At 36.5% G+C, this 13,383-nt stretch overlaps 2 protein-coding genes across 4 annotated transcripts in view; one reads left to right on the plus strand and one right to left on the minus strand.

The window, feature by feature from the left end:
* Positions 1 to 4,539: 4,539 nt before the first annotated feature.
* Positions 4,540 to 7,626, minus strand: LOC116300942 (uncharacterized). Of its 2 annotated transcripts, none has more exons than XM_031709918.2 (2): positions 7,228 to 7,626; positions 4,540 to 6,351 (listed from the first exon to the last, which is right to left on the minus strand). In XM_031709918.2, exons 1-2 carry the CDS (start codon positions 7,370 to 7,372, stop codon positions 6,005 to 6,007), a joined length of 492 nt encoding a protein of 163 aa, XP_031565778.1. In that variant the 5' UTR covers positions 7,373 to 7,626; the 3' UTR covers positions 4,540 to 6,004. The 2 variants fall into 2 exon arrangements, with proteins under 2 accessions (XP_031565778.1, XP_031565776.1); XM_031709916.2 differs by having other exon boundaries at positions 4,543 to 6,351; positions 7,189 to 7,623.
* A 273-nt stretch (positions 7,627 to 7,899) lies between these two features.
* The window catches only part of LOC116300918 (E3 ubiquitin-protein ligase HECTD1), a 32,958-nt gene continuing 27,474 nt past the window's right edge, over positions 7,900 to 13,383 (plus strand). For both annotated transcript variants that reach the window (XM_089024195.1, XM_089024196.1), the window contains exons 1-8: positions 7,900 to 8,547; positions 9,746 to 9,980; positions 10,265 to 10,492; positions 10,911 to 11,165; positions 11,755 to 12,025; positions 12,438 to 12,517; positions 12,669 to 12,767; positions 13,078 to 13,201. In XM_089024195.1, the coding sequence (XP_088880321.1) occupies positions 8,408 to 8,547; positions 9,746 to 9,980; positions 10,265 to 10,492; positions 10,911 to 11,165; positions 11,755 to 12,025; positions 12,438 to 12,517; positions 12,669 to 12,767; positions 13,078 to 13,201 (1,432 nt within the window). In that variant the 5' untranslated portion in view covers positions 7,900 to 8,407. The remainder of the gene's footprint in view (positions 8,548 to 9,745; positions 9,981 to 10,264; positions 10,493 to 10,910; positions 11,166 to 11,754; positions 12,026 to 12,437; positions 12,518 to 12,668; positions 12,768 to 13,077; positions 13,202 to 13,383) is intronic.

Here is a 13,383-nt window from a genome sequence, read left to right on the forward strand (position 1 = left end):
GGAGTGAAATCGACGTTACGCTCACTTATCAACGTTTGTTTTATATCTTCTGCTAGCACATTTCAATTATATTTTAGATAAAGTGATGATAATTTTGTGGTTTTACTCAAAAACCGAAGCTGTAAGGCTAGAAAAAAGTATTTCGCAATCGCCGTACGTTTGTACTAATGTCACGTACAAAGTTCGGGCCAAGGTTAACCGCGTACCATGCTGTAATTATACCAGTTACCAGTAATTTTCTCAATAAGCTATTTATTTCCATGCATTCAAAAGCAAATGTGTGGGTTTTTCTTTGTCAAGAAATATCATTGAAGAATTGGACATTCTTTTGACCGTCATGCAGCCACGAAAAATGGACGAAAAGGACGAATTGAATGAAATTGCAACGAAATAAAATTTAAATAGATATTTTAGTTAGCTAAGCACATTTTATCTTTTTATTAAATCATTTATGAATATATATTCTTCATTGTCAAACTATTTTTATTTTTACAAAGTCATCGTGACTCGAAGCTTTTGCAAAGTGCAAACGCCGTCATTTTCCCATTGATTGCACACAAAAACATTAGCTGTTTCATAATTTTTAAGTGTTCCGGCAGATCACTGATATATTTTCTCTTTTTTGAAATCATTCAAAAGCTCTAGTGAAAAGAACAGTTTATCGTGACCATAAATCTACCAGCATAATAACTGGTGATTTGGTTGGTTGGGTTGTAACGTGCATGGCTGTCGTGAACCGCTAAACTATATCCTATGCATTTATACATATACGTATATATGACGTTAGAAAACTCATTAATAATTCATGAAGAAAACACAATAGAAATCATGACCATGAAGGTGATTTTATATCTGATAAAGATTCGTCTTCATTTGCATAAACTTTAACTTGGATTTTCTCTATCAAACTTGGTTCATTTCGTAAAAAAATCGGTACACAATGAGAACAAACATCATAAGTTTTCTAAGCCGTTCAATAATCTCGCAGATCGTGTTTTATCGGGTCTAAAACCACTCGGCTGCGCCTCGTGTTTTATACCCGATAAAACACTCCTGCTCGTTTATTGAACATTACTTAAAACCTACGGCCCTATAGTACATTTTTGTTTTTTTCGAAAACAAAAACTTAAAACTTTGGAAAGTGACTTTGAACATTGATCTTACTGGCAGGTTCAAGGTTGGCCAAGGACGTCTCCTGATTAAATATAACGCGAGATTTGCTCCCGGAGAAGTACGAAAGATCACGCGATACAAATATTTATCTCAAATTAACTGACATTTGATAGATCAAAAATTTTCCTACTTCTATAATGTAAATAATGTTTCATTTTGTGTGTTTTTCTTTGAATAGTTTTGTTACATATTTTTACAGAGGCCTGCTCTACTGGAAGAATTTTTTTGGACCAAATTATAACTCAATGAAATGTGCAGTATAACATAATATTGCTGCCAAGACAATTGAGGTAAAAAAATTTATATGTAGTATACGACAAGTTGAGCTTCAGACTTAACCCTGAGAATCGAAAGAGAATGTTCAGCATTGAGGTAAAAAAATTTATATGTAGTATACGACAAGTTGAGCTTCAGACTTAACCCTGAGAGTCGAAAGAGAATGTTCAGCATTGCGCAACATATACTGTGATAACGTCACATAATACGTCATACTGTGCACATAAGCTCGCAAACAATTCAAAACGCTTGAGGAATAAAATTGTCGGTTGGTATTGAATGTGAAATTGTAATACAATTAACCATTTTTTTAAATATGCTTCCAAAAATTACCAACTACCAGAAGTTTAATTCTCAAAGTGTAAAACCGACTGATAAATTGCATGATTAGATCCGGAAATACGAGGTCACGCAATGACTACTGTACTGTAGTGTGCTGGGACTCTTTTCGGATCCAGGATATCATGGCGTGTGTTTTTCTTCTGTCGATGCTCTCTTGCATTGCCTCCCGCTAACGTTCATCTATACTTGAGTATTTTTTCAAAATTAGGATTCAAAGTGACTAAGCAGATTTTGAAATCGTTACAGTCTCGTTACAGCCAAGTCATCCTCATCTCAACGATGACGTCTCTTTTGTCAGTCATCATGACGTCATTTCTGTCATCAGGCCTAATTCATTAGTTACTTTAGGTCATAGCTAATGTTTCAAAAGTAGGTGGTTCGTAACTAGAATCCATTTTACCACAATTTATTTATGTGTGTGTGTGTGATTATGTAGGATAATCCTCAACCTGGCTTAATTCCTGCCCAGTGCGAACAGCCCCCAAAACGGATATGGGTATAACGGATAGATTCATTTATCCATTGATTTATTTGTTGTTGTTTACTTTCCCTGCTCGACATCATATGGACGTCATTTCCTATCATAGTAATAAAACACTTGTCAGTACCGTAGGCAAATCAGTATTAAAAGTAGTATTCACCAACAAACTTCATCCAAAATCCGTTATACTGACTAACTACCTCCACCAAAAGGCTGCAACTTTTTCCTCTCTCTGTCCGGCTCTTCAATATCAGTTTAATGAATTATGAACGTATGGAAAAATAAAATAACTTTTATCGGCTAGCAAAACCTTTTTCAGCATTTTTTACATACTTGCATCGGTTACTGCGCGCAATATGTGACATCATACACTCATTATAGGCGTATGACAGGCCCAAAGATGACACAAAAATAGCTCAAAGCCATGACCTTGTATGCTCTAAAATACTGCATGCGACTGACACCGAATGTTTAATCACAAGTTTATCACAATTTCTCAATCAAATGACATTGGGTCAACCATGTCGATTACAATTAGTCCTTTTTTAATGCAAGTACTTCAGCAGGGGTTAATGTCACATGACTATTAGTTTGTCGGTGCGCGTGCTTCACCATGAAAACACGGACAAACAGTCATGTGTGAGATAGCCGATAGTTGGTACCGTTGCCGACTTCTTTTACTGCATTACCATTGAGCAATTTATAAGAAATACGTATGTTTTGGTACACATAAGAATTTAATAATATATATGAATTGTACAAGTTTGTATTCAAAGCTGTCTACATGTCTAGTCTCAGGCTTTCAGGGGATCTTTTTGCATACGAATGGAGGTCTCCCTCCTTGGTTCGCTTTGCTAAAACGGAAGAGAAAAAAAACAATATCAGACTCAAAGCTGCAGAAACGAGCCATGGGACTACAATAATGTACAATCTTCGTAATAAGATTTGATACATGCAATACCAACTCGTTACAGGAGTCTTGCACTGATTAATGTAATATACCCCCTAGGCACTTGTCACGCAATGGGACACGCTACCCCACGTGGTACATACTTATCAATACAACTTATTCTTAGCTTAAATTAGAAAGGGTTGGACCTTCGTAACAAAGATCATCTGATACATGTAACCGACAACTCGTTACAAGCCACTTGCAAATCATTTGTGTAAGTACGTACTGGCCCCTTGCCGCTACTCGGTCACGCATGATACTCGGTCACGCATGATACCCAGCATGTCGGCTTAGGCCTTGCAGCATTGTAACCAAACAGCGTAAGCATTCAAATGCTATTCAAGAAGCGAGAGCTTTTAGAAATTATTCTAGTATTGGACGGAATTCCGGACAGCCTAGGTAGATAAAGTTCCCGGTAATTTTCACCCTAACAATCATTAAAGACCTCGTCAACAAGAAGAGCTCGTTCCAGACGTATTCGTGCAGCCATGTATATCCTGCAATGGCGTCAGAATTCAACCCACGAGCAGTAAACGCAATGAATTGTTTATTTATAGACCAATAGCATGACAAAGCAGAAAATTGTGTACCAAAACGAGCATTATTATTTTTCGCTTAAGTGCGGGTTTGTTCTAAAAAAAATCTTAGATCAGATTTTTAATTTGTTAGGATATTGTCCATGTAAAGCTAGCTGAGGTAGTGTAGTTACTCTTTGAAAAAGGCGGTAGCCCGGAACAGTACGTTAAGAATTGAACAAGCAATGAACTTTCTCTAAAAATGTCATCCTGATACTAATACTAACGACATGTATTGCTGTTCAGTATACTGGTTCGTACTCTCAGAAATATTAGCAATTTCTGTAAGTTATTACCAAAAAAGGAGAAAAGTCTGATGGCCGTGAATTTCTTTATGAACAACTCCCTCATTCTAAAATTACTCGGACTCATATCAATGGTTTTATATGCCGTCTGCGCGACAGAAGATCATTGGGACGTAATTTACTTAGGTGCACTGACATACGGACTTAAACGTTTTTTTCTTAAGTACCATCTCTTTAGTAAAGTAAATCAACTTTTCAGTGACTGAAAGGAGTAAACAATTTATCCTCAGAAATAAGACTGTGGGGAGATTGATTTTACTTTATACAAATTTGAGTAAAAAAAACCCTGTTAGGCCGGTAACTGGTTTCCCACTGACGTCACAGTGACGTCATAAACAAGCCGAGGTCACGGAACCAGAAGCTCCTGGTAGCGGTCCTTTTGGCGGAGAATGCAAGGTATTAAATCAATTTGCAATAAATAAAATATATTTTGAAGGTTGGCGTCACATATTTATCTTCATCTGGACACATATTCTTTCAACCCATCCCTTCCCTTTCTCTAATAACACAATGGACTTTTTAATGAAGTGTTTAGTACGTTATCGGATTTCTGTAGTGAAAAACAACTCACAAGTATAGGAATCATTTTGATATGAGAACGGTTAATGCTGCAAGTAAGGAGAAATACCAACCTATTGCATAGTTTTAATCATTTATCAATCTACAATTTTTTGTGTTTTTTCTAGCATGCTAACTTAGTCTAATAAGTAGACTTTTTGCACTTTAGCAGATACAAAAAGTATTTTCTTACCATTGGCAATAAATTAATATGTTTTTCAAATCAGTCTTTAATCTTTCAATAGAAACCTTTCAATATACGAAAAATCTTACTAACTTTAAATTTCACGTTTTTTTTTTTTTTCCTTCTTTGAAAAATACACACACACACACACATTTTTATATATACACACACTAGCCTCCACTACAACCTAAATTCTCTTACTCTAACTCCACTTCCACAGAAAGCCCATCAAAAATGATCATAAATATCTTGAAAAACAACATTGGAAAGAGCTACATATTCACAAACCTAACTGAAAGATTTACAAGTATTAAAAGATAAATGCAAATAAATAGGATTTCTTAATACCAACTCAGACTAGGTCCAATGGTATCTTTTTCTTTTTCTTTTTTTTCTTTTTACTTTTTTTGAAATGAAGGTGATTAATTAGGACTTACCTGCATTTGCATTGCTACGCAGCCACCCCAGACAAAAATCACGATGTGCACTTTGCAATAGACTGCCATCAATCAAACAAGTTGACATCATTTATATGCGTTTGGATCGGCCCGGATAGGCCTGGTGAGTGTAGCTCATGATACTTGTAAACAATCGACCGAAGTTTTGGCGCCTTTTGAATCACACACACGTGTAAATGGTGTCAACGTATTTGATTGACGGCAGCCTATTGCAAAGTGCACGTCACGATTTTTTTCTGGGGTGGCCACGTAGCAATGCAAATGCCGGTAAAGTAACGGCCGGTCAGTCAACAGTCATGACTACTGCCCAAACTAGTTCCAGGCAGTCATACCTTGTTTCTGGATCAAAGTTATGATCAAAATGACTGGCAAGGCATTCATTTGCAACTCGCAATTTTCAATTGCATAGTTACAGAAAATATCCATACCCCTACCACAGAGGGAATTTGTAGAAGATCCCCCCCTACCCCCAGGAACTTCCAATTTTCTTCCATGCAAACTCTGTAATTTTGTTCTTTCTCTGACCCCCCTCCCCTCCAGCATTTCCAATTTCCTCCATGGGTGGGGCATGGATAGTTTCTGAAACTACAATTTCTATCTGGTTGGGCTTTGTTTGATTCATGACCAAACGTCATTTGAAGACCTACTTGCTAATAAAGTGTTCTGGTGACAGTGTTAAAAGCTGGTTCACTTTACTATTCTATGCAGTGGCTTGTGGAAATCTTTCACTTGAGAGTTCTGCTCTTCTTTGTCCAACATTTGATGCAACTCTCATCTTATTCTTCTTGATCTCTTCGGCATTGCAAGTCAAACATAAAGCACGATCTTCATGCTGATCATATTTGACAGTAGCGCAGAATGAGCAGAACACTCCGAAGCACTTGTCACATTGACGCACACACATTTCACATACTCCATGTTCACAAAATGTGCAAGGCATTATCTCTGACTGTTTAGCACACACCCAGCAAGATGTGTAGCTTGGCGTAGCTGTCCCTGGTTGGGACTGTTGACTATGCTGCATCAATATTTGAAATGCGGTATAACCTATGAAGTAAATGTAAAAAAAACCTTCAAATTCAGACTGAAGTAGGTCAGGGAGTCAGCCAATAACCCATGGATCAAATTGGAATTTAGCATTTTTAAGGAGAAGGATCAACCAGAGATAATAAATCTATTTTTGGAAAAAAAAACTTGAATCAAAGGAAAGACCAAAACACATGTAAAGCTGAGTCCTGGGTCACAAGACCCCAACCCCAAGACTGTACCCCAGAGGTGAGTGTACTATAAAGCTTTTTACTCTTTAATTGCACAATATTTCACTATGACGTCACATCAAAAAAATTTATTATTTAAATGAAAAATATCATGGTCATCGGAGGGGGTCAAATCAACGCAAATTCACCGAAAATTGTTCTAAAACCCGTATCAATCCACGAAGAGAAGTAGAATAGCCAGCAAACGCTCAGAATATTTTTTAGTACATATTAGTTAACACATATTATATCTGAAAACCAGGCCATTTTAGATTAAACTGTTTCACTAGGAGCAAACTTTGTTGAATTTTCTGTTGGATTTGGCGATTCTATCCCCCACATAAACAAGCAGTGATGTCATAGTGAAATAGGGCAATTGAGCTTGTGCTCAGATGTGTACATGTAACTTTGTGTTAAAAAAAAGGTAACAGACCTAGAGGCATCAGCCCAAAAAAGTACCTTATGGAAGCACATTTCATGAGAAAAGGGGCTATTTACTACTTTGGGGGCATTGAATAATGTCAACTTCCCAAGGGTAGCCTCCTTTCCCCCCCCCCCCCCCCCCCCCCCCACCCCCACCCTGGGCTTAACACTGATAGCTGCATTACAACTATGAACAAGGTCCTACCAGAATCATGGTAGTCTAGTGCCCCACGTGCATGCACACCTTGGTTATCATGACCAGGTATTCTATGCTCAAGGTCAGATGCTGGAACTTTCATCTCTCTTGGTGATTCCCCAAATGGACAGCGACGTTTAGTTAGAAGAAGGCTTGCATCAGGAGAACTTGGAACCTCAGAAAGACTCTCCATACTGGAAATATGGCTTGACAATCTAAGCTTAAAGTTTTTGTCAGAAAATAGTGTCAGCAAATGAGGGATTTTCTCTTGAACTTCTTCGGCTTTATATCGATCTTTTGGCCTCAATTATGAATGGGTTTTACACTGATTATCACTGAGATGCAAAACGATAGATTAAAGGGAATCAGTGGGGGTTATACAGAAAATCTTAAAGAAATGCTGAAAAATACTATCAAAACTGAAAGAATTTTAGATTTTTGACTGAGCCCAGTCTACTTTGAGCATACACAGGTATCCCAATTGTAAATTGTGACGTATTTCCGGGTCCAAATGCTCCGAAAAACCGCTAAAATAAAGCGGAAAATGCTCTAAGTGATCTAACCTCCACCTTAAGAAATTACAATATTGAACAATAAATCCTGCCATGAAGAAAACGTAAAAAAATACTTTATAGAACTTCTATTTTTCCTCATTTTGTGCGAAGGAGTGATTGCGTGATTGCAAGAGGTCTGGTTCTAGCGTCAAGTCGAGGCTGTTCCTCTAATACACGAAGCAAAAAAAGAGAGGAAACAAAAACCGAAGGAGAGAATAATTTGGACTGTTTTACCCTATCTTTTTAAATCAGGATGGTTTTTTTAAGCCATACCTAGTCATTTAGGATCATAGGACAATTTAACTTCAAACTGATACCAAAAAATAGCTTTTTAAGTATGGTAATGATGTTCTATTGACGAAGACGTGGACTCTGTTTTCTTGTCATCACACGAGGCATAAGGGAAAATATTGCTTTAGGAGAAACTCGAAAAAAAGTTTTTTTATCGTAGAAGAAGAGTAATTAAGCGTTGTATTGTCAAACACAAGGATTGCTGAAAGTCAGGAGTTTACTGGTTAATCTACGACGAAGACGATTGAGTTTTTAGTCAGCATTTTTTTGCCTTAGAAACAGGACGTCGTGAAATTCAACATAAGCTTCGAAGTATCTGCTTATCTTCTCTGGTGTCGTACTTCTTTTTTTCTTCATATAGCCCATTGAATTTAGCATCCAAAATGGTGGACGTTGATCCAGATACTCTTCTAGAATGGCTAAACATGGGCCAAGGCGACGAGAGAGATATGCAGTTGATCGCCTTGGAACAGTTGTGTATGCTGTTGTTAATGTCAGACAACATCGATCGATGTTTTGAAAGGTAAGTTGTTTACCCTTACTCAAACCTTTTAAAAATAAATGTGTTTGAAAAATAATACAATAGTGTATCTAAAACAGAATTAAGTCGAAAAATCGAATATATTTTATTGGATCTTCTAACATCAAACAATAAAAAAATTTCGTGTTAAAAGGGATCGCTTGAAAAAAAATTTAGAAAAAGCACGTCTACTTATATTTAAAGGCATTTTTCATCACGACATACCCATTTTGGAAGTATCGTCAGTGATTAATCTATCAAAATTTTACAAAATCTGTTAACATATTGTGGTGTCTATTTTATTTTCTCCATCTCGACAATTAATAATCTAAAATTCAGCATTTTAATTCGTTGAATACATGTATTTCCTGATAATATAAAATCCTTCATTAGAGTATACACTTGGTATGAATATAATAACACATTGACTTTTGCCAATCCAATTTTAAGAATCCATCTTGTAATATTTTGTTGGCCTTGAATTGGTTACAGTAATATTTAACATAAAAAGCCAGACTGTTGGTAAAATAATTTAATAATTGATGTAGGACAGAATAGAATGCTTTGAATAGGATATTGTGGTTTTTCTATTTCGTCTACCAATTTGTGTTAATTCATGTGGAAAAATTTTAAGAGGCGTACTCTGCAATATTATTGTGGCCGTGTTGGTGTACATTTGAAAAAATTATCTTTTTGGTTCTATTGCTTGGTTCACCAACGTCACTGGGAAATTTTCATGATAATGTTCTGTTCAAAATGAATAAAAAAATTTGCACTTATCGTGAACTATAGATTAAAGTAACTTTTGTTATACCTTTCATGATAAAAACTAGTGATAACTAGTATTGTTAGCTTTCAATGCCGCTGAAATCATTTTCAAAGTGAAAGAGAATAGACTTATGAATGAATAATATAGAGTTAGTTCAGGTTTATATAAGTTTTCAAGAACGTTTTTGTTTAACTTCCCTTACATAAACCTGACCTGACTCTACATGTATGTTGTTCATTCAAACTCTATTCTGTTTCACTTTGAAAATGATGTCAGTGTCATTGAAACGTCAGTTATTATTACTAGTTTTATCATTAATTTTGGTATATATTTATATCAATGGCTATCATGATTATATTCTAGTGGTGAATGTCATATTTTAGTGGTTTCTGATCATTTGTGTTGCTTTCTATGATATCCATCTTTTGACAGTTGCCCACCAAGAACATTTCTTCCAGCCTTGTGTAGAGTATTCCTAGATGAATGTGCTCCAGAGAATGTCCTAGAAGTAACAGCCCGTGCCATTACATACTACCTTGATGTATCAGCTGAATGTACCAGGCGTATTGTTGCCGTTGAAGGGGCTGTTAAGGCACTTTGTAACAGATTAGTAGTTGTTGAACTGTCTTCAAGAACCAGTAAGGACTTAGGAGAGCAATGTGTCAAGGTATAATCAATAGAATAGATAGATCTTATTAGACATTTTAGTTTGGAATATGGGTTGATATTTTTTTTGAGTTTGCTTTATTTTGTTGAGCCCAATAGGCTTATATCCACTCGTATTCCATCCTAAAATGTCTGAAAAGAAGACCCTAAAACAATTGTTTTTCTTTGAACTAGTTTTCTAAACTGGTTTTTTACTGAACAAAATAACCTAGAGTATGAATATCCATTCATCTGTCCATCCACCCACCCATCCATTCATTTATTCATTTTCCCCCCATTAATTAGGTGCTTGAGCTGATTTGTACCAGAGAAGCAGGAGCTGTATTTGAGGCTGGAGGCTTGCAATGTGCTATCACTTTTATTCGTGAGTTTGGTAATTCTGTACACAAGGACACACTTCATTCTGCCATGAATGTTGTCTCAAGACTGTGCGGTAAAATGGAACCACAAGATCCTAATCTAGAAGCATGTGTCAAGTCATTGTCTACTCTATTAAAGCATGAAGATTCCTACGTAAGTTATTACACTCTCACATTTCACAGAATCGTAAGGAAAAGTTCATTTGATATGATGAGGGGGGAGGGGGGGGGGCATAAAATCATTTGTACTTTAAAATATGAAATATTCAGAACCCTGGATTTTAGAACCTGTCAAAATTTGCCACACACCCCCTCCCTCCCCCCTTGGCCATTTGCAAGGACGAGCTGGAGGCATTTTCATTCGTTGACAAGATGCTCATGTCAATGAATGAAAACAAGGTCAATTTTCCTCAGAATTAATTATTCATTATTTATTAATTAATATTTCAATTACAAAGTATATGTAGGTATATAAAACAATAAACTACTAGTTAAAAGAGGTTTTTATATCGTATGTCGCTTGATATTATTTTTTGCTCAAGTCACAATGTCAACTGATTTATTTACAACAGGTTTCAGATGGTGCCCTCCGATGCTTTGCTTCTCTGGCAGATCGTTTTACTCGCCGAGGAACTGATCCAGCCCCTCTTGCACTTCATGGGTTGACTAAAGAGCTTCTTGAACGTTTAGCTAATGCTGCTGGACCAAACTTAGATAAAAGTGGGTCAGCAGGGGCCACGCCTGACTCAAAGAGCAATAGTACATCTGTATCGACAATTGTAAGCCTACTGTCTACACTGTGTAGGGGGTCTCCAGTTATAACACATGTAAGTTTGATTTAATTCATCTTTTTGGGGCTAGCCTTTACGGGGTATAAATTGTTTTAGATTGTGTTACAGTCACCGAAAAGTTCAGACATTGTTTTCGAATTTCCATACAAATGTACTGACTCTAAATGAACTATTTACTTGGTTAATGTTTAGTTATTTCTCTAAATACAAATGAATGATCATTTTTCTAGCTTGATTAAAGCTTTTCTCACTGCTGTTAAGATAGCTAACTAAAGAAATCTCACCTAAATTTCTCTTTACACTGTGAATTTGTATGGAATTCCTAGAACGATGTCTGAACTTTTTGGTGACCGTAACACAATCCAAGCTAGTGCCGAAAAGGTGAATTTATCGATGTTACTCGTAACATGATGAATATAAGTCATACAGGTTATGAATAAATTAAAAGCAAAAAAAAGGCAAACTTGTCACAAGACTGGTCCAAACAAGGTCAAATATGGACTTTTCTTACATCAATGTTTATTTTGCTTTGTCTTCAAAATATCACATTTTCTGTCAGTCATTTGATATAAAACTTTTTTTTTTTCTCTGCCAAGTATTAATATTAATTGTTTATATTTTATAGGACCTATTGAGATCAGAACTCCCTGAAGCCATTGAGAAAGCACTTCAAGGAGATGAACGATGTATACTGGATACCATGCGCCTTGTTGACCTACTCTTGGTTCTGCTGTTTGAAGGACGGCAAGCTCTGCCCAAGTCATGTGTCTCAATACCAAGGGCTGGTGGTGGGGGGATTAGGAGATTTGATAGCTCAAGTGAAAGATCTCATAGACAATTGATTGACTGTATAAGAAGCAAGGATACTGATGCTTTGATTGATGCTATTGAAAATGGTAAGAAAATTTATGTCTGTTAACAGCTGCTGTACAGTAGTCCCTCTTTTTCTCCAGACTTGGACCACAACAGGGCTTATAGTCAAGAGCACAGGCCAAATTAGTTTTAGCTTAGTTATACAGTACCTCATTTCTGGCTAAAAGGTACTGGTCAAAATGTCCAACGAGGCAAAGATTTGACCAGACAAGTCCCAGTTCTGGGCAGACATTGTCTGATATCTGACTGTTATTTTAAGCCCTGCACAGCCTACTTCGATACCTAGCTCTCATTAGGTGGAGTGGGGTGGGTGTTTACATGAAGTACAGGTTTTCATCATGGAATTCCTAGACATTGGGTGTCCTTTTCCACTTTCTGTGTGTGCGTAAATGGGTCTTCATGAATGCTTCTTCTTTAACCTTTTTTAAATTTTAGGTGGCTTTGAAGTCAATTTTATGGATGACGTTGGCCAGACACTTCTAAACTGGGCATCAGCATTCGGAACCCTAGAAATGGTAAGAAATAGTTTTTTTCTGATTGTTACCCCAAAACACCCTTAACACTCACTTTATTTCCTTTGTGACATAATAGTATTATTTACACTTGGGATTAATATTCCTTCTGTAGCTTACCTTAACTGACATAAAGTTTTTGTGTGTTATGTAGGTTGAGTACCTGTGTGAAAGGGGAGCAGATGTAAACAGAGGACAGAGGTCATCATCATTGCATTATGCAGCTTGTTTTGGCAGACCTGCCGTTGCTAAGGTATATACATTTCTTTCTCTTTCTTTTGTCAGAAACATTTTTGTTCATCAATCATTATCGCCATCATCATCAGTGACTTCAACACCATCATCATCATGAATCATCATCATCATCAGTCTAACACTATCATCATCATTGTCATCATCATCATCAATCATCTTCACCAGCATCATGACATCACCATCATCATCATCACCAACATCAATTTACATAAATGTAACTATGTTTGATCAAATTTTTTGGCAAGTTTACTCCAATTTTTATTATTAATGGTTATCTAAAATTTGTTCTTAATGCTTAATTGTTTCAGACACTGTTACGTCATGGAGCTAACCCTGATCTCCGAGATGAAGATGGCAAAACGCCTATGGATAAAGCAAGAGAACGAAATGATGAAGGACATAGGGAAGTAGTCCACATATTACAGTCTCCAGGTATGTCATTAAAAACCCAAATAAAAATACAAGTTTTTACTCAAAGGTTTCCTCATCCTTGCCTCAAATGTATTCCATGATGTGTTGTTGCATTCAAAGCCTCTGGGTTGATATTAATCAGGGCATGTCTAACTCACAGCTCAAACCCTCAAACAATCTCTAGGTTTATCCAAGTCGGGGGA

This window comes from Actinia tenebrosa, unplaced genomic scaffold (assembly GCF_029948245.1).
Source record: "Actinia tenebrosa isolate PJP-AT-01 unplaced genomic scaffold, QUT_ActTen_1.0 PGA_scaffold8__29_contigs__length_14323225, whole genome shotgun sequence".
NCBI lineage: Eukaryota > Metazoa > Cnidaria > Anthozoa > Actiniaria > Actiniidae > Actinia > Actinia tenebrosa.

Coding starts and splice junctions, on each gene's coding strand:
- LOC116300942 (XM_031709916.2), bottom strand. CDS start 7,372: ATGGAGAGTCTTTCTGAGGTTCCAAGTTCTCCTGATGCAAGCCTTCTT. Junction 6,352..7,188: donor ACTAGACTACCATGATTCTG/GTAGGACCTTGT, acceptor TTTACTTCATAG/GTTATACCGCATTTCAAATA.